A 23,678-nucleotide genomic window follows, 5' to 3' on the forward strand; every position below is an offset into this window, starting at 1 on the left:
CTTGTGAACTATCTTTTTCGGTTGTGTGAGCTAGATGTGAGTTAAGAAGTCGGAATGAAGATCGAGGATGTTCCAATTGTGAATGAATTCATGGATGTGTTTCCTAGTGAGATTGCAGGTATGCCACTTGCTAAGAGCCGTTGAGTCCCATATAGACTTAGTTCCTAGAATGACGCATATATCTAGAGCACCATATAGAATAACACCTCCTGAAATGAGCTAATTATGACACAGTTGCAAGAGTTGTTTCGTTAAGGGGTGTATTAGGCCTAGTGCTTCACCGTGGGGAGCTCCTGTGTGTTTGTTAAGGAAAAGATAAGAGTATGGAATTATGCATCGATTTTAGGGAGCTAAACACCATCAAGAACAAGTATCCTTTGCCTAGGATAGATGACATATTGGGTCAATCGAATTGGGCGAGTGTGTTCTTGAAGACTGATTGTGTTTGAAGTATCACCAATTGAGGATAGCTGATAAGGGCCTATAAGACCTCATTAGGACTCGTTATTGTCATTATGGGTTTAGAGTAATGTCTTTTGGGTTAACCAATGCACCTGCCATAATTATGGATTTGATGGATAAGATTTTCCACGAATTCCGAATTAAGTTCGTTATTATGTTATTGATGATATCCCGATTTGTTCAAGGAATGAAAAAGAGCATGACAAACACTTGAGAATTACTTGGAGACGCTTAGAAAGAATCTAGTTTTACTAAATAAAGTATACAAATCTTGAAGTCATATGTGTATAAGTTACACCGACGGAAAAGTGAAGGACTAAATTGATTGAGAACTATGTTACGTAAGGAAATAAATTTAAGAGAAGATTCCAGTGGTCCAGGATCGTTAGAAATCATTTGTTGTCTGGAAAAGATGAAAAGAAATACATGAATTGGTGCAAGAGCTAAGAGTTAAGCCCAAAAGTTATACACCCATGAAAAGCATAATGAGGTTCGGTAAAAAGGAAAAGTTGAACAAAAGGAGTTTCTGTAGATCCTGCTAAGATTCAAGCTGTGAGTGAGTGACCTACTCCAAAGAACGTGTCCGATACTTGAAGTTTTCTAAGCCTATATGACCATTGTAGGAGGCTGTGAAGGACTTTTGGAAGAAAGCAAACCAATGACCAACTTGTTGAAAAAGGAATCGAAATTCAAGTGAACTGAGAAATGTGAGGAAGCTTTCTAGATTTAACTGTTGTCGCGTCAATTGAAACCTTATGAAACTAATTACCCTACCCATGACCTAGAGCTAACTTTATTGTGTCCGCTTTGAAGATTTGGAGACATTACTTTTCTGGGGAAACATGTAAGATCCTTACCGACCATAAAAGTCCGAAAGTTTGGCAAAAAGGTCCAGTGAATCTTGGGAACGACATTGAAATGAGTATTTCTTTCCACCCTGCAACCGATAGACAGACTGAGATTACTAACGGAATATATGTTGAGATCCTGTGTTATTGACTTTAAGGGTAATTGGGAAGACCAACTAGAGTGATTGAATTTCTTGCAACAATAGTTACTATGCGAGCTTTAAGATGGAACCTGTTGAGGCATTGTGTGGAAAGAAGTGTAGAAATCCCACTTGCTATGATTTTAGTGGAAATATAGCTTTGGGGGCATGATTCGTTGAAGTAGAAATATCCAAAGTCATTCCCTGGGGTGAGTTACGAGGGCGTAACTCGTTTTCTTTAAGGGGGTAGAATGCGATAGAAATTCACGCTTTTTACCTATTTTATGGAATTTTTATGCATTTTATTGCTTATTTTAGCAAATTTTACAAGTTAATGCAAAGCAAATAGATTCTCCGCATAAGAAAAGGTGTTCATGAGTAACACAAATAGCTTTGAGTTGGCAAAAGAGTGCACATCGGTGGCACAAGTACTTCTCTAGTAAGAATAAGTTAAAAGCTTTTGGGAAAAATGCGGGAAATTTCGTGTCAAGTTTCGGGACGAAACTTCTTTTAAGAGGGGTAGATTGTAATCCCCCGTAAATTTATAAATTTTATTAAATATATTTTAACGTATATTATTTATAATTAAATAGAATTTATGAAGTTTAGTAATAAATATATATTTAACGTAATTTATTTTTATACGTTCTAAATATTTCAACGATTTATGAAATCAAAAAAATAATTTTAGAATTTTATGTTGAAAAGAATTTGAATTGCGAAAACACGTTCGATTGAATTTGGAAAACAATATTAACTGGTTTTGGATTCAAACAAACTCAATTCTAATCCTAGCCCAAATTGACAAAGCCCAAAACAAGAAAACCCATATTATCAACCCATAATTCAACTTCACGTAAAATCAAGAAAGCCAAAAACCCTCTTCTCTCCTCTCCTCCAATTCACGTGAAAAGCAAGCAAACTCTCTCTCTGCTTCAGCCACCGCCGCCCTCCTTGCTGTTGTCCCTCACGCCGCCGGCCAACCACCTCAGACGCTCCTCCTCCGTCGCGTGCAACCTTCCTCGCCGGTAACTTCTTCTTCCTCCTTTTCTCCTTCGGTTTTCCTTCTCCCTTTCGTTCTCTCCTCCTTAATGCTTGTGTTCATTTGTTGCGACAGCCACCTGCACCCCGTCGCTGCCGCCAACCAACCAGCACCGGTCGTTGGCCCCTTCCCTTCTCCTTCGCGAAGCATCAACACTCCTCCTTTTCTTTCTCCTCTGCGTGCGTTTCCTCCTGCTTGCACCACCAGCCACCTTCGGTCACCCTGCTGCGCCACCACCCATCGCCGCGCTGCCACTGTGGCATCGCCGTGCTGCTGCACCAACCGCCGTCAGCTCTTCCTCCCTTCACTTTTTGGTTTACTCCTAACCCTAAGCTAATTTAATGTTTTAATTATGTTTAATTAATTTAATTTATGTTTTCTTGAATTAAATTTTATAGTTTTATAATTTAATTATGAATTTCAGATTATATGTTTTGCATAATCAAATTATTAATTTTCAGATTATGTAATTGAATTGGAATTTGAATTTTAATTATTTAAAGCATGAAATTTTAAGGTTTTAAAGGTTTAATAGTTTTGAAATCATGGTAGAATGATTATAAATTATTAAAGTTATTGTTTTTATGATTTCAAAGTTTTGGGAGTAGTTTGAAATTAGTTATATTGCTGAAAATTTAAAGTATGATGTTTGCGAAGAGTTTTCAACGAATTTCAATCAGTAATTTAATAATTATGATGTTAGGAAATCAAACATTCAAGTTTGGATATTGGGGAAGGTTCTAAATATGTTTAGGATGTATTTAGAATGCTTTATTATAGTTGTGAATGATTAGAAATTGATTGGGAATCCTTGTTGGTTGTTTTAGGCGGAGAATTCTCTTTAGGCGACTTTTGAAAGTGTTAAAGTGGCCTATTAGTTGTTTATGCAAGGTACGTACATACCTGTGTGCTTGGAATGTGTGCTAATTGATGAAACCATGTTGAATCTTGTTGTTGAACTTGGTTATGTTGATATTATTGTTGAACTTGGTGATGTTGATATTATGGACGAACTGGGTTATATTGAATGTGCATGTTTAATACTGTTGGACAAACTTATTGAACTTATTTTGCACTATAAGAACTGTAACATGTTAGTATGGATGTTTGATACAAACATGTTGGTTGGGAACACTAGATTATTCTATATGATTGGGTTGGATCAATTGGTTGTTGTTCCCTTTCTATCTTTTCACTACTTTATAAGGGCGGAGGACCTTGTTTAGTAAGTTGAAACTTTATGCCCATATACAGGGTTGCTCATGGTTAAAGGAAAGGTTGGTTAAGTTGGAATGAGTCTTGATTGATGCTTTTATGATCACTTACTTAATTCCAAGATAAAAACAGTTGTGAACAAATGTGAATTGTCTGTCTTATGTAATGGTTGAGTCATAACGGAATCTCAATTTGTAAATCATGTAAAGTGAAACTGAATAGCAATAGCTTTAGACTGTGCACGTCTGAAGTGACGGACAAACAGGAGTTGGGGTTCATGGTGGTAGCCCATGGCCTTTTCTGGGACCGGATTGATCACCGTGTCCTATTTTTATTTAAACGTTCCTCGATATCGCAGGTCACTGAGGTTACGGAGTCGCGCCCGTACCTCGTCTTCCTTAGTGAAGACTTCTGGATGGTCAACTCGGTCCATTGTCTATTTCAACTAAAATAATATTATGGTTATTAAGCCTAGCTTAGTCTAGTCAAGTATAATCGTCAAATTATTATGTTTTGTCTGTCCTTACTTATATTTATTAGTATCATGTTAGGGTTGTTGGTTTGATAGTATCATGCTAGGATTGTTGTTGTTTTAGTATGTAGTACTCAGCTTTGCTGATTACGTGCTTTGTTTGTGTGTGTTGATCATGGCTATGCCTTATTGATCCTGTGATGACCCATCTTTGGTGAGCAGTCTCTAAGGATCAATAAGCGTTGCCCATCTACAGGTTTGAAGATGATGCACCATTGGGATCGGGATTAGAGAGCTTGTTGTTCTATTTGTTTACTTGAGTGATTTAATTTGTTAACTTGGATTTGAAATTTGTCGTACTATTCGTATTTCCTTATTTCAGTTAATTGGTTTGGACCTAATATGTAATAGATTATTTATGAACCTAAAAGTTAGTTTTATGTTTTCCGCTGCAAAATTCTGAATAAGCCGTTACGTTTTTACACGGGCGATAATGCCTTGATAATTCTCTACGTTTTATATTAAAAGATTATTTTAGAAAAGAGAGAATTGTCGGGGTGTTACACTTGCCTTATTCGTATGGAGGATTGGGTGTTTATTCAGCTGGTGATGTTCGGCATTATGCTTTTCTTGCATCCCGTTTGCAGTCTTCTGGTTTGCAGGATTCGCTTCTTCGGCTTTCAGGTGTTGATGGTCCGGGGTCGGCCTTTGATGATGCTCTTGGTCTTTTCAACAGGACCGTGGAGAGCGACCTTATGAGTAGCCCTAGTGAAATCGCTGCCCCCACTCTCATGAAGAAATTGGCAGACATATATTTCACGAAGGTTACTGCTGATGCGGTATCCGCCTACTCCTTATCTTCGCGTCATGTTGCCCTTTGGAAATCCCAACAGGGGGATCACTCCTCAGCTTGGTTGCGGGCAGTCCCCATCTCGGGTTTAGGCCAGACTATGAACGGTAAGACTTATCGTTCGGTTCTTTGTTATCGGTTGGGTATTCCGTTGTTCTCTGATTCGACGCCGTGTTCTGCTTGCTCTCGGGTTTTCGATGGGGATATTTATGGGGATCATGCCGTGTCTTGTGCTGGGATCGTGGGTATCAAACATCGACATAATGTTGTTCGTGATACCCTTTTGGATATTTGCTGCCGGTCGGGGATTTCTGCTCGAAAGGAGGTTGATGTTGGGCTGACTAGTGAGAGTGATGGAGCTCTTCGTCCTGCAGATATATTGCTTTATTCTTGGGATGGCGGTGTAGATGTGTGTGTTGACTTGACTGGGTCTTCACCTATGACGCAATCTGGGTTGTCAGACTTCGTTCCGGGTCGGGTTGTGGCGGTTGCTGCGCAGCGGAAGCAGGTTAAGTATGCGGCACGTTGTAGGGCTTTGGGTTACGGTTTCTTTCCTTTTTCCTTCTCTTCTTTTGGGGAGTTAGAGAAAGGGGCTGTTTCGTTGCTGAAGCGGGTCCAGACGTACTCCAGGGCTCAAGACATAGGGGCACGGGCAGCTGCCCACATTTTCAGCAGGATCGGGTTCGCCATAGCTAGAGGAGTGGGGGCCCAGATTGTATCTCGGCTCCCCACCAACTTCTTGTAGTTTACTTGATCTTTGTAGCTTGTTAAGCTTGTAACGTTTTGGTGGTTTCCCATAGCTACATTAAAATGGTAGCCACTACAATAAGATGAATCTCAGCCTTTAAATTTTGTTGACTCTTTACAACCGTAGATCATATTGACGTTTTATAAATAAAAATGTATTTTTTTTTAAAAAAAATAAATAAAAAATCTCCCCATTACCTTCCCACATTCACTTTTATTTAGTTTTTTAGACTATGATTTCTCTTCTTTCACAAAAATTCTGATTATTGCTCTCACTGTTCTATCATATTTCAAAAACATCCAATACTCCATATTTTTCTTCACCATAAACTGATAAAATAGAAATCTGAAATTCGTTCTCTTTGGAAATCAAATTAGGGGTAATTTCAATTCCATTTTGATTTGAGGAAGTTGATTTCTTATTCAAGCTATTCGAAGGCATTTTACGGGATTATCTACTACGCAATTGTCGTAGGTAAGTACAAACATCGATCTTTATTCTTTTAGCAATGTTCATATATTATTTTTGGGTAATTTCGATTCAATCTTATTAGCCTGGAAATTGTTGGGTTTGAAATGGACAAGAGTGTTCTTGATTAATTGGCTGTAAAACTCAAGTGTAGTTTAATAGCCCTTTTTTTATTGAAAGTTCTGTTTTTTTTTTGTTTTTTTATTGATGGTTGTTTGAATTATGGTGTTCTTGATTAATTGGGTGTAAAACTCATGGGAATGGACTAAAGGTTTATGGTTGGATTTGTCTTTGGATAATGCCTACAAACTGTTTGATGAAATGTCTCAACCAAATATTATCTCTTGGAATTTGTAGCTGTTCCGCCTAAAAGACAACTAAGTTTACCATTCCTCTAAAATACCCGGAAAATAAAGGTATAAAGCAATTTAAACACAAATCCGCAACACAATATGAGATTCTTAAACCATTCCCTGTCCCTGTCCCTGTTCTTAAACCATTCTGCATCACAACCAGCAGACTTGTTACACTGCCAGGAAGACTATCGGTAAATTATTTACTTGAAAATCATATCATACAAGTCCAAACAAAGTGGATCTCTTTTCGGTTTCCTAGCTCATGATGCATTGAGAGCAGGAGTGTTAAGAGGTTATAGAAAATAATGATTACTTTAGGTGCTAGGAAACTTTTACAGGTGAGAGAAATCGTTTCAAATGAAATATCAATATGATAACAAAGCCAGGATTATAACTGAGTCGGTAATTGAAATACCTAGGGTCTAGCATCCAGGTATTTATAGTTGGATGCTAGACCCGAGATATTAATAGAACTAATGCATAAATTACTTTACAAAGGAAATTTTATTTATTTTACCAAGCCATAAGAGTTGAATATAGACCGATAGAACTCCTGGCTTTGCAGCTTGATCTTCCATTTCAAGAGAAACAAAGGGATACACACTAAAGAACATGAAATATATCCATTTGTTAACATTCAAAATGGTGGAAGATCAAGAGGCGTTCCTTAGTAATATCTTTACAGCTTGCACAAGTATACAAGACATCCTACTTCCATCATACACAATGCCTGTTCCCTCACCACGTCACTCAACAGAGTACTTGAAGATTGGAGTAACTGTAGTCTTTGAAGTCTTACATTAAAGAACACATGCAGATTTTTGTATGTGTATTGAAAAGAGAGACAAACTTACACATAAAATTAGGCATGTTCAGTTGGGGGGGAGGGGGACTATCTGCCAAGGTTAGTTGCAGGATAAATGAGTAATTTGAGGGTCACTATCTGGTAAACTTCATGCCAAGGTTAGTTGCAGGATAAATGAGAAGGGTGAAACTGAGAGAATTTCTTAACTCTCAAGTAAAACTGATTACCTAAATTTCAGGTTCAGCTGTCACAAACTGTTTGAGTTATTGTCCTAACCAAAGTTTGACTCATTGACTTTGGTGCAGGCCAAAGGTTGTTGAGTGCTGCAGCATAAGCTTTTTGTGTTCTTTCATTGTTTTTTAAAATGTCTTTCTTTGCTTTGTGTTTAAGCTATTTTGACGTATTTCATTTTAATTACTAGTTTTTGATCCATGGATTGATGAATCAGATGAGCAGTACAAATGGCACATAATGCATTTGCTCAAGAAGTATTTTGCAAATTACAACGAATATTCAAATTTATACTTCATGTAAGCTTACTTACATATCACTAATTTTATACTCCGTACCTTGTTGCTGGCTCTTTGTCTTATATCTCACATTCAGGTCTATCCCGGAGCATGCACTGCCATTATGGTTTCACTTGACATTCCTGGCATTTTGAAGATATGAGCTGAAAACTTGCACTCTTGGTATCTGGGAAAGGAGGTTTATTTAAGTGTTCTGAATTATGTAAAGGACGGTTCAGAGGTTCGTTTGCCAGATAACACAATCTGTTGCGGCTTACTATCATCATAACAAAGGTATGATGTTATAAACTTTCCACCTCTGAATCCTCTCTTCTCTTTTTGTTACATTGAGTGTAAGTTCTTCCAAGCATGAGCTTATTAAGAGTTGAAAGTATATACTCTGAAGATACCTTTAAACCTTTGAATGCCATTGATTAATTAAACAAGACTATTGTGATGATAATTTATCTGCAAAATGATGGTTTAATTTCTCTATTACCATTATTTTACCGCATCAATCAATCTCAGAGGATAGGTTTTTTGGGTATGCAACAACTTTCTTGTGTTAGCAGTACAACTCTGGTTGCTTTAGTTACCTTTTTTTCCTGTAACTTGATGACAGGTTTGAAAGACTAGAAGTACAAAAGCCCAATTCTCCATCTTCTTCTCTTCTTGCCAGCATGCAGTATAGAGTGAAAGAACACTAATTCTTGAAAGGTACTATTATCTCCCACCCTACCCTTTCCCTCTTTCTGTAACATAATTGGCACTGTTGAAAGTTAGAGTTTGCATCATCTTTTGGTTACATTGATTTTATAATGAACAACACTAATCTCCCTTAAACTAGATGAGGCAAGTGTCTACAGGGATAGATATATCAAGTTCTATTACTTTGTTATATTGCATATATATCAACACTTCTTTTGTATGTCAACTGAAAATTGAAACCCCAACTGCTTTTTCTTTGAGACTACAAATGAACATGGATGTTTGTTTAATAGTCAAAAGTAAATTCTCTAGAGATTATCTAATGAGTACTAACTAATGCTTGTGTTATGACATGATCTTTTTCTTTTTTGGAGCTAACCTTAGATAAAAGATTTGTTGGGAAGGATATGTTAATAAGCTTGGAGCATAGTCTTGAATGTTGAAACTATAATTAGAGAGCTCTTTTCTCAAGCCATGGCGAATTACAGTTGTATTCCAAAATTTTATGCTGGTGCTTATTTAAGGTTTATATCTTGTAGGTAGTTATAATAATATATAAAACCAACTTGGTTGCAATTGTTACTGAGCTTCATCATATTATATTTTGTGCCTCTCCTACATTTGGAACTGTATAACTATTTTATGCTCAGTTTTATTTTGCTATTTGTTTGTGCAGGAACTCCCCTCCACCAACTGAAGTCCATGAATACTTGTAGTTAATAAATTTTATTTTTGTTTACATGTCAACTCCACTTTTTTGGAGTAAATTACATTTGCCGCAATTGTAAAAGATGTAGTAATTGACATTTTCATTTGCAGCATTTTCTTAAACAAAAATCGTGATAAATGAATTTGTTTTTTGTTGCATTTTTTCGATGCGGCAAAAGATATTTGTCAATTGCAGCCCTCAATGTTGCCGCAACCCAAAAAATGCTGCAAATGAGTTGTTTTTAAGTGCGGGCTACAGCAATTCCATATTATTCTACTAGTGTCAATTCCTAGAGCGATTTTCCACTAAAATGCTTAAAGATGTAGAAATTTTCAAAATGTGCTCATTTCTTAAATAATTCTCAATCTACTGTCCACATCGACAATAGATAATAAACATTAATTTTTTCTTTCTGGTCTTGTGCAAAACCGTCGACTGAGTTGGTGGTTCAATGGACAACAAAACCGCCAACTCATTTGGCGGTTTACAACCAAATTTGCTACTTCATTTTTTGTATTTTCCGTACATACCCAGTCATGTTGCTACCTGGTGTATTGGTCATCACTTTCCACTTTTGTAGTGTCTTCCTCTTCAACCAAAGGTTAAAGAATTTAACTTTCCACTGCTCCCAATTCAATGAGCAAGGATGTGATATTTGTAAGTTTAGAAGCGTAATTAATACACACCTGATGTTTTATCAAACCCCCAATTCAATTTTCAATTTCACAACATAATCATACATCAATTTACAAGAACAAAAATGGGGTCAATTTATCAGCCGCCTGAGAATCTACGGGGCAGGGCCATTGAGGGGCTTCTCTCGGAGGCGATGGGCGGCGGTAGGTGGTGGCTTGGGATGGGCGGAGGTAGGTGGACAAGGTGGTGGCTGGTGGATGAGAAGCAGCGAAGGGGCTGCAATACGAAGTTGCCCTGTTTTTTTATCATTGTAAATATTCCATAGTTCATGAAAGCAGGGATATAAACCGCTAACTTAATTAGCGGTTCAGTATATAAACCGCTAATTGAGTTGGCGGTTTGTACATTAAAACCGCTGACTCAATTAGCGGTTTATGTACTGATTCGTTAAAATTAAAATTGATCTGTTTAACTGATGACGTGGACAGCAGACTGGGAATAATATAAAAATGGAGCATATTTTGGAAATTTTGACATTATTAAGCATTATAGTCGGAAATCGCTCCAATTCCTACATAGGCTACATGCTAAGATTTTGTGAATGATGTTGAAGATTTGACATTTTAACACTAGCATATGAGAGTTTCTTGAGAGCTCTTTTGTAGTGTTTAATTTTTCTTTTTTGGCAAGTAATCTAATATAAATATACTAAAAGAGAGGAAATCAATGTGGTGATGACAAATGCCACTCATTGATTCGCCTCTCTTATAGATATAAAAAAATAAAAAATAAAAAATAAAAAATAAAAAATAAAAAATAAAATACTTAATTGATTAATTTGTTAACTTTTACCTGATAAAGTATTTGATTCTATTTTACTAAAAAAAAGATGCCATTCTATATATGGGGGATATTTTGTAAATTATCTTTTCTATATTTTGGTAACAAATATAACCAATATGTGATTATCTTTTTATCGATGTGAGGATGACAAATTGCGCTCTCTAATTTTCCCCTCTTGTAACATAAATAATGATTAATTTTATCAAATTTTATTTATAAATTGTGTCATATACTAGATGCATATGTATAACTAATGTTTACCTTTGACCGTTTATTATGTAATCCAATGAAACGTCCTTGCATGCAATTTCTGATAACTGATATAGAAAATATTATAATAGTTGAACTTGTACTATCAATTAAATTATTATAATACTACCAAATTTTTAAGAATTTGTGTCCTATAATGAAAGATGATATGCATAACAAACGTTAACTCTTGGTTTAATATGTTTAACAAGGTTGTTTCAAACATTTTTATAGGTCCAATGTTAACTAATAAAATGAGACCCCTAGCCATATACTTTTTTTTATAATGTACGGAACCTAGCCGACCTATACTTAATTTTAAATATCAAATATTTGTTGCTACATTCTCATTGTCGTAATATTTTTATACGGAGCACGGATAATAATATATCAGCTCAGATTATTGACAAAAAAGTTTTTTTTAGCCACCTAAGTAGACATATAAGTCTTTAAAAACACCAAAGTAAAAGTTAGTATGCATTGAACACCAAAGTAGAAATACGAAGCTTTAAAAAACACCAAAGTGAATTAAGGTGTGTATCTTAAAAAACATTTAAAAGCCACTTAAGTCATTTTATAATTAAAATTTGAAATTTGAAATTTGAAATATAAAAAATAGTTTTTCAAAATAAACAAAATTTGTCGTTAAAATTAAAAAAATAAAATAAAATTATGCAAACAAAAAGTTTAACTCATTAAACAATAAACAATAAGAAATAATCATGCACACCTGACGAATAAAAAGTTTATCTTAATGATCAATACGTTCAATTTTTTTTGATATGGAAATCAAACTAGGCGGACTATCTACTATCTAGCTCATCCTTTTGGATGAAATACAATGACTCCGAGATAAAGAAATGAAATCAAAAGAACATAGGAACTACTCTGTTCCAAGAAAAATTTGGTGAATAGACTACAATGGTGAATGATTATTCGAGCAATATAAACCCTTCAACCTCACCGATAAACTATAACTCCAAGCCCAGACCCGCTGATTACCTAAACTAAACCAAAAAAAAATCAAAAAAAAAATAAATGAAAGTAAAATAATTAAAGAAAACTAAAAATAAATAAGTAATTACATCAGTTACAAGAAAAAGTAAGAAACAAAAAAACTTCAGCATATACATCCAAATAGTAGCATAATTACATATCAACAAAACAAAAAAACACACCACCATATATACTTGGCAAGAAACATTGTCGAATGAGAAGAGAATTAGTAACTTGATCAATACGTTCATATTCCACAAAAAAATATTTAAAAAAAATTACAATTGATTACAATGTCAAAATTTTAAAAGTACAATGATTATCGTTCACAATATTCATCATCTCGACCTTTGAGTAGCTATCATCATCCATGATCTAGGGCAATATATATAATTAACTTTATCTTGAATTGTATTACATCGTGTGTGACCATTTGCTTCACGTGAATTTTACAGTATTATTTTTTTATTTAATTAGTAATCTTTTTATTTAATTTCATATTTTAATTAGAATATGAATTAAGTGGTTTTTAAACCCCTTCCTTTTTGTTTGGTGTGTTTTAAATATCCTAAATTACTTTGGAGTTTTTTAAATATTTATATTTCTACTTTGGTGTTCAATACGGAGTACATACAAATTTTTACTTTGGTGTTTTTTAAAGACTTATATATCTACTTTGGTGGCTAAAAAATACTTTCTTGGATTATTGAAGTGTTAAGGGCATGTTGATTATAGTTTTGACTAATATATCGTAATCAACTATTTCCAAAATCATAAGATTAGAGATTACGTTTCCTTATTATTAATATGTTTGAAACAACAAACTAATTTTTATATGTTAATGTAAATGATTGCAATATCACTTTATATATATGCATCACACTTGATGATGGGGTGAGTTTAGATTGGGCTGACGACAAAGATAAACGCAGATAATTGACTAATGTTGACTAACAAATAGAGATCTGTTGTTAGTGGACGGGTATAATTAAGGACGAATATAAGGATAACACTCACCCACTCCTAATTTTGAATGTCACTTTTATTATATTTTCATCAATATTATAGCTAAAATGGTAGCCACCTTACTACCTTAAAAATACACCACTTTTGTATTTACTACCTTATGAAATTTTTATTTTTAATTACTACCTTAAAGTTCCAAATTTTTATTATTTACTACCACTTTACAATTTTCTCATTTTAAAATTAAGATATCTCTTTCGTTTGTTAATCGTTTAAAGTGATTCAAAGATCATTATTTTCCTTTTTCTATAGGGATTTCATTGAGAACGACATTTCAAAACAATTCGTTTAATAATTCATAAATATTTTAAAATTTTACAAATAATATTTAAGTCATTTTACCTTTTACAAAATGTTAAAAGCAAGATCCCTATGAAATCCTTACACATAATTGAGAATAATGGGTTTTGAATCACTTAAAATGATCAAGAAACGAAAGAGATATCTTAATTTTAAAATGAGAAAACTGTAAAGTAGTAGTAAATAATAAAAATTTGGAACTTTAAGGTAGTAATTTAAAATAAAATTTTCATAAGGTAGTAAATACAAAAGTGGTGTATTTTTAAGTTAGTAAATACCAAATAATCCTAAAAATAATTTTATCTATGTACCCTTATTTGTTTTAATTATTTAATAAATAAAAAACCGAATGAGCAATAACAAAATTATCCATCCTTAGTTTTAATTTGGAGAATATCTACAAGCACTATTTTGATGATAATTGTCTACCAGGACACTAGCTACAGCGAGGAAACAACGAAACAAAGTAAAAAGTTTCAGTTGATTATAATGAACAATATTCCAAGAAGCCAACCTATCTGTTGTTGGCAGTTAAAGTTCAAAGTTGTAAAAACTCATGTACTACCAATACTTACGTATGAGTGAACCAAAAATTATAACAAAATACTCTGTTCTTTGCATACGAAGAGAAATAACAAAGAACCTACTAAGCAGCAACATCTGAAGTCTTTTCGAGAGAAGATTTAGTAGAGTACATAACTAAAAAAATATAACAAAAAGGTAGACAATGGCATAATCTTGCTTCTTCTATTAGAGTAAAAGCAATATATACTACAAAATATTTAACTCCTACGTCAATTAGGATTTAGGATTGACTATTTCATTTGCATAACAATTCTCTTACTACTAGAATACTACTACTATTAGGATAATACAATCCTAATCTATCTCTAACACTAACATTGTTAGGAAAAAAAACTGAATTAATTAATCTATAATTTCCACAGGCTTATCTCCGGTGAGATCCATGCATACCAGGCCACCTTCCTCTTCTTTGATCCATCCTGTTCATTTTCGGGCTCGATTTTCGGCTCGATAGGTAAATGAGGTTCAGCACATCCACCATGCATATCGTAGAGTAATTCAAGTGTAGGTATGTTACGGGAACAATCATCCATTATCTTCCTTGCATTTTCTTTTCCGATGTATATTATCACGGAACGGAAGAAAATGATGAATTATCTTCGGTGCCTCATGAGAGATTGGCGTAAATTATCTTAAAAAAACAAAATAAAAAACACATGAGTAATGTTAAACAAAGCAAATCAAAACAAAAACCAAGTAGTATTGGAGAAGAGGAAGGTGTCGGTTATACCTTCGGTGTTAAATCCCAATACATGTTGAACCCCGTCGCTCATGGACCTTTGCCTGCCAGTGTTCATCATTCATCAATTTTACTGCAATGGTTACAATTTTCACACAGGTGAACAACTTTTATTTAGCTTTTCCGGATACAATCAAGTAGTTCTAAGCAGCATTTGGAAATACCTTTGATTTGTCTGCTGACGGGGCAGAGGTCCGAGGTTATCATCTAATTTTTCTCACCTAAGTTATTGTTCAGATGAAATGATAAACAGGCACTTAAAAAGAAACAAAGGGAAGACTATATAAGATTATCCTAAAAGTTAACTTGGGCATCTGTAACAAACTATTATCCCAAGTTTTAGTAGATTTTTCAAAAACTCACCCTCAAAAGCTAAAAAATTGGTGCTCAATTATTACTGTAAGACTTTACCAGCAATGCTCTTACACTTTGGCTTGTAGTTGTAGTAAATGTCTACATACATAATCAGCTTTTTATATTAGGATAGATACATGATGTAACGATCTATTGCGATAGGTATGCAGTTCTAGTGGAACAATTTGACTACTGATATTGATAGATATCAATATACGATACTGTTGTGGCTGTCCTCCAAATAACATTACTGCCAGATGCCCAATTGGTGTAATATTCTAGATAATGAATTAGTAATTAGTCTCCGTTCTGATCCTTGCATCTATGGGTAAATTGCTATGTACTAGCATCATTTTACTAACATCATGAGACAATATTTGGTTGAGGCATTTCATCAAACAGTGTGTAGGCATTATCCAAAGACAAACCAAACCCTAAACCATTTGTCCATTCCCATGACTACACTTGAGTTTTACACCCAATTAATCAAGAACAGTAGAACACCCTAATTCAAACAACCCATCAATGCAATTCGCACGCAAGCAATTACAACTAAAAAAACAGAACTTTCAATTAAAAAAACGGTTATTATGAAAGAAACTACACTTGAGTTTTACACCCAATTAATCAAGAACACCCTTATTCATTTCAAACCCCAACCATTTCCGGGCTAATAAGATTGAATCGAAATTACCCAAAAATAATTCATGAACATTGCTAAAAGAATAAAGATCGATGTTTGTTCTTACCTACGACAATTGCGTAGTAGATAATACTTTAAAGATTCTTCGAATAGCTCGAACAAGAAATCAACTTCCTCAAATCAAAATTGAATCGAAATTACCCCTAATTTGATTTCCAAAGAGAACGAATTTCAGATTTTAATTTTATGAGTTTATGGTGAAGAAAAGTACGGAGTATCATATGTTTTTGGTAAATGATAGAACAGTAAGCAGTTATCAAAATTTTGGTGAAGGATGAGAAATCATGGTCTCTGAGATACGAAAATAACAAAAAATATTAAAACAAAACTAAACGTGGGAAGATAATGGGGGAGAATTTCTATCTTTTTATTTGAAAAGAAAATTATATTTTTATTAATAAAAGTCATTATAATCGACGGTTCTTATGAGTCAACTAGGATAAAAGGCTGAGATTTATTTTATTAAGGTGGCTACCATTTTATGGTAGCCATTGAAAAGTCTTCCTAATAATAATAATAATAATAATAATAATAATAAGGAAAATTTCGTATTTACTACCTTTTAAATACCCGACTTTTGTAATTACTACCTTATGAAATTTTTATTTTATTTTACTACCTTAAACTTCCTATAATTTTTTGTTTACTACCTCTTAACAGTTTCCATCCAAAATTCCGTCACGTGGGGCCCCCTAACGTCTTTAATTCTAATTTCCCTCTTTGTTTTGAACTTCCTTTCACGATTTCTCTCTCTTCTCCTTCAATGTTCAATGTATCTTCAACCTCTCAATTTTCTCTCTTCTTCACTTCCTCTCAACCACCTGTTGGTACTTCATCATTAATATTTTCTTTCAAATCAACTCATCAAATTTCCCCCAAATTTTTTGCTTTGAATTTTTTTTTTCTCGAATTGAGTCAAAATTTGACGAAATAGGATTTTAATTCACCCTAATATCTCATAATTTCGCTCACAAATCTTCTTTCCAACCTTGAATCTTTCCAATTTTGATTCTTGAGTTTTCCCCCAATTTCAAGGGTTCGTACCTTTTATTCGCAAAATTGAGCGATTTGCCCCAATTCAATTTTGCTAGGTTTTTCGATTATTTTGGTAATTCTTTTGCAATTTCAGTGTTCCTCAAATATGGATTTCTTGAATTTTTTTGGGCAATTTCATATTTGCAAGAATCTGAAATTTGGTGATAGATTCTCGAAGGTTTTGGGCAATCTGAAAATTGGTGATAAATTTTTTTGGGCAATTTCACATTTCTTGAAGGTTTTGGCGGAAAAGCCAAGGTTTAATTCCCAATTTCATCTGTTCAATTGAATTTTTTGCTGTTGGTGGTCTTGTGTAAGAATTGAAGTGAGTTTTGGTTGAGATCGTTTCGATTTTTTGATGGATTCGCGAAATTTGATCTCATCTTCTTCGACGAATGTCTACGAGCAGTGGTATAGCTCCTTCTGCAATACATTTGTGCCCTGGTCTGCTGGTCTGTACAATGGTCATGTGATGATCTTTCCTCTGGGCCTCTTATTTGGTGCTGAACTATTTCTCCGCAATATCTGGCTTTGTCCAATTGCTCTGCTTGTGTAGCTTTGTCGCCCTCAATTACAAAACACACATTGAATCTGCTGGTTGAACAGATTTCTCGCCCATTTGTTGTTCATGAGAACAGTACTACAAGCAACTGCAAGCAAGTATTGAAGTTCAACCTTGCCAGACCTCTCTGTTGCTGCTCCTTTTCTTGCTTAATGGAAAACCAACAATCCAGCATCATCAACTGAGGCGACAGTCTGCTATTATTAATTGGCCTTAGCACCTGTTACTAGGTGTTAGACTCCAATTATTCCAGCTTCAAGTCGTCCCAGCTGCATACACAAGACTGGGGTGTGATGTGTTTTTTTGGTTTATCTCTCACGTTTGCAGACTGTAGTGAACTGTGGACGCTCGACGACGCTGTGAAATGGGCCTTCCTACTCTTGCGGCGGGATATCAATAACATAATCATGTTTTTGATAACATGATTATGTTATCAATTCGAAAAATTGTAAGCTAAATTTGACAATTCATTTGAAGAAGAAAAAACCCCCCAAATTGGATTTAAACCCTAAATTGAAGAGCAACAACATAAAATTATTACCTTTAACGAGAAGATTTATCCTTGGTATGAGCACAAAACGGATGATTGACAAATTGAAATAAAACCCCTAACCTAATTGCAGAATTGGAAGTGATTTGAAAAGTTGAGAAAAAATTGGGGGAAATTTGAGCAAACTCGTGGTTGAATGAAAGAATATAAGGAGGGAAATCCTAAACTAGCCGTTAGTGGGCCCCACGTGACGGAATTTTGGATGGAAACTGTTAAGAGGTAGTAAACAAAAAATTATAGGAAGTTTAAGGTAGTAAAATAAAATAAAAATTTCATAAGGTAGTAATTACAAAAGTCGGGTATTTAAAAGGTAGTAAATACGAAATTTTCCTAATAATAATAATAATAATAATAATAATAATAATAATAATAATAATAATAACGGAGGCCAATAACAAAAGATTTGCATTGACTTGAAGAGTAATATTACAATATTAGTGCCCATAGGACACACACATTACAAAATAGTTATTCACTAATTAATTTAGTGTTTTTAATGACAAAAGTACATAAAATTAAGATCCATAGAAACAAATTCAACGTTACTAGAAATCACAAAACGACCCAAAACAAACAAGAGCCTCCACCGTCTCATTGCTAGCGCTAGATCTACATTTCTTCTCCATTTAGCTCACCATGCTCCTGCAAGTTTAAATCACGAATGGGCACAAGTTAAACTAGCTAAAACACGATAAATAGTATAATAACCTTTGTGTTTACTCAAATAAAAATATAAAATACTTTATCAGCATCTCAATTCAGTAAACGGGACTAATCGCAAGAAATTAATTACAGAAAAATGCATAATCTATGATTTGACAAAAAATGACACTTACATAAAGTCAAAAGAAATGATTTTTCATGTTATTACTTCCATTAAAAATGAATAAACTAAAGCAACATCCATAGCTAAAACCTGTATTAAAGATCAGGTATACATCAAAGTGTGAGAAACATTTAAACAGTGCTTGAATCTGATATGATTCTAATCTGACAAGGGGTTTCAGTTTCACAAAATAGGTTATCAAAATCCAATCCTAATTTTTCAGGGGATTTCAATTTTTCAATAATAAACCTCTAATTGTGAAGCCATGGCACTCTGATTTTAACATTCAGAAAGAGGATATTAGAACTGTTCCAATTTGGATTCAACTACCTAATTTGGAATTCAAATAATGGGGAGAGAAAAGCCTAGGTAAAATTGCTGGAATTGTTAGGAAGCTGGTTAAAGTGGAAAAAACAACAAAAAAGAGGGAGAAACTTCACTATGCAAGAGTAATGATGGAGGTCAGTTTATAGCAGGAATTCCCAGAATAAGTAAGGCTTATGAATGAGAAAGGGATTGTTGCGACTCAATGGGTGATCTATGAGTGGAGGCCAACTGTGTATACTGTTTGAAAAGGGATAGGATACTTAACCGAGAAGTGTGTTAGGAAGAAGTAGAAAACTTGGGCGTTGTAATGAGGATGATGGTGGCTTCAAGGTGGTACACACTGGTCAGAATATGAGAACACCAAGGGTTCACCAAGTGAAACTAGTGGGCACTTAAAATAAGTTTTATGTGCTAGAATACTCAAAATGAGGAGACGTACACATGGAGAGGTGTGAGAATGGTTGGTCAAAATGAGAATTCAGATGAGGAAGGGGAGCCTACTGATCTGACTGGATAGTTTGTTATGTTGGAATTAAGAGGACTGAATAGTCATAAAAAGCAAAGTGAGGTGAAGAATATTAATTGTCCGGCTATTGTGAGAATATTACCTGACCAGCAAGCCAAGAAGCCTTTCAAATTCTTCAATTTCTGGTGTCAATCTAACAGATTTCAGGAGATAGTCAAGAGAGGGTGGAGTGAGCCTATGCAAGGGTATAAGATGTTCGTAGTTGTTTAAAAATTAAAGGCACTACAGATGTATGGAGATCTTTGAATAGCTGATACTAAGGCTCTCCAAGCCATGACTGATACACAGATTCAATTGCGTTCTGATCCAAGTAATGATGTGCTAGCCAGACACTGAAGTTACAACCAGAAATGAGTATCACATAGTGCATAAACTCTACACTAGGTACCTAAGGCAGAAGGAAAAAGTGAGGTGGGTTACTGAAGGTGACGAGAACACATATTTTTCATCAGTCTTAGAATGAGAAGGGTAAAGTCAAGTGACAAAACTCACATTTTCATTAATGTAATAAATTTTTCCAGAGTTGTAGTGAGCATAAATTTTTCCAAAATATGTTACAGGTGAGTCTCATAAAAACTAGCATAGACAGCAGCATAGACAACATAACTAAGACTTCAGCAAAAAAAAATAGTAGTTTTAATTCTTTACCTTTTTTTTTTACGACAGGTGAAATCTGAAGTATAACAGAAGAACATTGTACACAATGAAAGTAAATTTAGAAGCGAATCCCATCATAAAATGGGACTCGATCTTACCATAAGAATGCAGAATGCCCAATGATTTTTGTACTTGAAAATGCAACTACATAAGGGGTACTTTTATATATAAATGTATAACTAAAAGCATACAACTTCTCGCATACTTCCTTGACAATACAACCACTCTCTCACATACACTACATAACACTATCCCTTTCTCAAATAGATCGAACCACAAGACTCTTGCTAGCATAGCTCACACCCTCACACTATCATTACTCGTAATGGAAAGAGTTTAGTCGTTTATGTACAACATTCAAGCGACTACCAGGAAGTTGTGACAAAAATAAATGAATTCAAATCATCAACTTTTTTTGTATTTACAATTGCCAAGAACACGAATTTTTATTTCAGGATTAGCCTCTTTATGATAAGAACAAGCAAGCATCGATCACAATGCCAAATTATAAGAAATATATACAGAGCATGGTTTTATTATTATAATCTGGAAATTGGCATCATTCTAATTATAGGAGCAAAAAATACTAAAAATATCTGGAGAACTTAGCTTTAACTAAGTGTAGCATTCAAGGTTAAACATGACTCAAACTCCAGCACCAAATCATTATTTCATATTTATTGACAACAAAATCATAATAGTAGCACAAGTAGTTACAGAAAGTTGACCTATTTCTAAATTTCAACTTAAACTTATAACCTAAATTTAGCTATTTTTCTTTTACTCTTCTTTTTTTCACAGAAAAACCATTCACACTCCGGAAATTTTCTAAGGTCCAAATATCATTGCTTTTGGACCTATATAATTTTAAAAAATAAACAATTTGACCAACATAACTTCGTTATTTAAAGCTAGAATTTTACAGAGTACTTAATTTTCCCTAAAAATATATATGGAGAAAATAGAGGATTTAAGGAAAATCAATTACCTAATTGATGAAACTGCATACTATACATCAACAAATTGGAACGAAATGGACAAAGTTTAGAGAAATTAGCACAGAAAAATGTCGTATATGAAGAAATTATAGGAATTCGACAACACCAATTCAATTTTCAAGTCAATATACAAATGATTCAAAAGCATATTTGATGCAAAAACTGATAAAAAAACATCAAATTGTAAGTAAAAAAAAAAAAGAAATACCTTCAATTACGATTGGCCTTTAAATACAAGAAAAGATGACATCTTCCCAATCTTCAAGGATTTTGATGACAGATCTTTCAAAAATTGACGAATCTCGAATGAATTTCGGTGATGAACTTTCCCAAAACCCTAAGTTAGAGAGTGAAAGGCTTGTGGAGGAAGGAGCTGAGGCGAGAAAAAAATATGGGTAAGAGTACTTGTGTGTCGTGACACGTGAGTGGGTGCTTTTCTATGGCCTTATTATTTTTAATGACTTATAGCCTTATAGGTAGAGCCGTTGCATTAGTCGTTGCATTAGCAAAGCTAATGCGACGGTATAAGAGAAACTGTTGCAATAGAATATAGGCGTTGCATTTAGATACCTCTATTACAACGGCAATGGCTGGACCGTCGCATTAGCCATTTTATTGCCGTTGCATTTGATAAAAAATGTAGTAGTGATTGCTTTTATCTTGAGGGTTTTAGTTCCCCTTAAATCTAGGAGTATTTCTTTTATTTGGATTTTGCCTAATAAATCAAAGAGACTACCAGCATGCTATCCCACTCGTAGCAGGGGATAAACAATTGGTGTAAGCAATAAGCAATAAGCAATAAGCAATAAGCAATAAACTGTTTCAAAGAAGCCCCCTGCCCCACCTAGCTTTTGTAGACATGTAAGTTTCCGTAATAGAATCTAACTTAAATTATTTTGGACTTGTACTTTTGATCTAAATCCAATCCAAATTTAAATGAGTCTGGTTTTAGCAAAGCGCAATTATTGTAGTCCAGTATCGTAGACCTGTTTGTTGTTTACATTCTGGCCTGGTAATGAACATTTGAAAGTTATATCCAAAATTCTGATATAACATAGACAAATAATTACCCGTACACAAATGTCATTCCCAATGTTACTCGAATTTTTAAGTAGGCTGAGTACTTCCTCCATTCCTAATTTTTCTTCACATTTGCGGTTGTCACGAAGATTAACAATGGTAATATAAAGAAAATAATTGCAAGTGGATAAAGAGGGAGAAAATTAGATTGTTGGGATGGAATGAGCTAAAGGGTTGATGATGGAAAGAGAAGTTGTCTTCCAAGTCAAAACAAAACATCTTACTTAATGACAAATTCACAATGACTTAGTTCCAAGGGCAATGTACTGCTAATATAATTGAATGCACCATGTGCCCACCAAATTTTTTATATATTTTCTAATGTTGGATTTTAGGTCTCCCGCAAATCAAGTCCAAAATTTCAAATGTTTAAATCCAAATCTAGTCCACAGTTCTTGGATGCTGATTCAAGAATGATTTAGTTTAGACTTTCGCATCCTGCCTTGTACAAGAAATTGCCACATAGATACATTATGCTATATGTCTATACCTTCATGCCCTTATATCTAAATGCTTGCTTAACGGATGTGGTTCTCATCACTGATCACGCGACCCTAATTATATCCTTACTTACGAGTAGGTCTTTATTTATCATCCATGTGTCTACAACTTGGTATGCATCCTTTCAACCCTCCCCCCCCCCCCCCCACCCAGTCCTCAAAGTCTGAAGTGGTACTAATAATTAGCTTTCTTTGGTGCAGAGTGACGTATTCCTAATTAGCTCCAATGCAATGCAGTATAATGCACCTGAGATAGTTTACCATAAACAGGTATTAGCTGGCGCCTTTTATTTGTTTTGTTGTACTACTACCTTTTTACAAATCCTTCTATGGTATTAATTGTAGAACCTCTTTGTTTCTTGAAAGGCTCGCGCAATCAAAGAACTTGCTGAAAAGAAATTCAGCGGATAAGGATGCAGATTGAGCGATTAGAGATAGAGCCGAGATGTGAACCAAAATGTGAACCAAAATGCGAACCAAAACTTGAGCCGAAATTTGAACAGAAAGAGAGATCCTACTCACTTGCCAAAAAACAAACAAAGAAGCTGTTTTACGGAGGCTCAAAGGAACATGTAGGATCTGATTTCTCATCATGTGCCATCCTTGCCACAATGGATGCCCCTAATGTTTGTGGCGCTGATCATGCAAATAGCTTTGAGAGACCAAGTAACCACGATGGGCCTGTAGACGGAACATCTACCCTTGCAGATAATTATATGGAGAAAGCCGAAGATCCACAATTAGGTAAAATATAAGAATGTGGTTCTATTGCAAATCCATTTTTCTACAAATTATTGTCTCCGTATGAAAGGGGTAGATATTTGATCATATAGGTTTTATGCTCATACCCTTGG

At 34.4% G+C, this 23,678-nt stretch overlaps 1 protein-coding gene and 4 long non-coding RNA genes across 7 annotated transcripts in view; 3 read left to right on the forward strand and 2 right to left on the reverse strand.

Moving 5' to 3' along the window:
- The window catches only part of LOC110776081 (uncharacterized), a 64,254-nt gene that overhangs the window by 38,879 nt on the left and 1,697 nt on the right, over positions 1-23,678 (forward strand). The window contains 3 exon segments of the mRNA XM_056842559.1: positions 23,026-23,094; positions 23,191-23,224; positions 23,227-23,568. Of these exon segments, the coding sequence (XP_056698537.1) occupies positions 23,026-23,094; positions 23,191-23,224; positions 23,227-23,568 (445 nt within the window).
- LOC130471618 (uncharacterized) lies at positions 1,918-4,663 on the forward strand. The gene is made up of 4 exons (XR_008932113.1): positions 1,918-2,478; positions 2,568-2,806; positions 3,320-3,383; positions 4,402-4,663. It is a non-coding gene; the product is annotated as an uncharacterized lncRNA (long non-coding RNA).
- LOC110776083 (uncharacterized) lies at positions 5,981-9,521 on the forward strand. 3 transcript variants are annotated; one of them, XR_002529981.2, is made up of 5 exons: positions 5,981-6,251; positions 7,828-7,936; positions 8,013-8,209; positions 8,538-8,632; positions 9,300-9,521. It is a non-coding gene; the product is annotated as an uncharacterized lncRNA (long non-coding RNA). The 3 variants fall into 3 exon arrangements; XR_002529982.2 differs by having other exon boundaries at positions 5,982-6,251; positions 7,855-7,936; XR_008932112.1 differs by lacking the exon at positions 7,828-7,936 and having other exon boundaries at positions 5,982-6,251.
- On the reverse strand, positions 14,104-16,109 carry LOC110776082 (uncharacterized). Its single transcript, XR_002529979.2, has 3 exons — positions 15,810-16,109; positions 14,698-14,779; positions 14,104-14,598 (listed from the first exon to the last, which is right to left on the reverse strand). It is a non-coding gene; the product is annotated as an uncharacterized lncRNA (long non-coding RNA).
- Positions 18,290-21,985, reverse strand: LOC110776084 (uncharacterized). Its single transcript, XR_002529985.2, has 2 exons — positions 21,453-21,985; positions 18,290-18,552 (listed from the first exon to the last, which is right to left on the reverse strand). It is a non-coding gene; the product is annotated as an uncharacterized lncRNA (long non-coding RNA).

Source organism: Spinacia oleracea, chromosome 4 (assembly GCF_020520425.1).
Source record: "Spinacia oleracea cultivar Varoflay chromosome 4, BTI_SOV_V1, whole genome shotgun sequence".
Taxonomy (NCBI): Eukaryota; Viridiplantae; Streptophyta; class Magnoliopsida; order Caryophyllales; family Amaranthaceae; genus Spinacia; species Spinacia oleracea.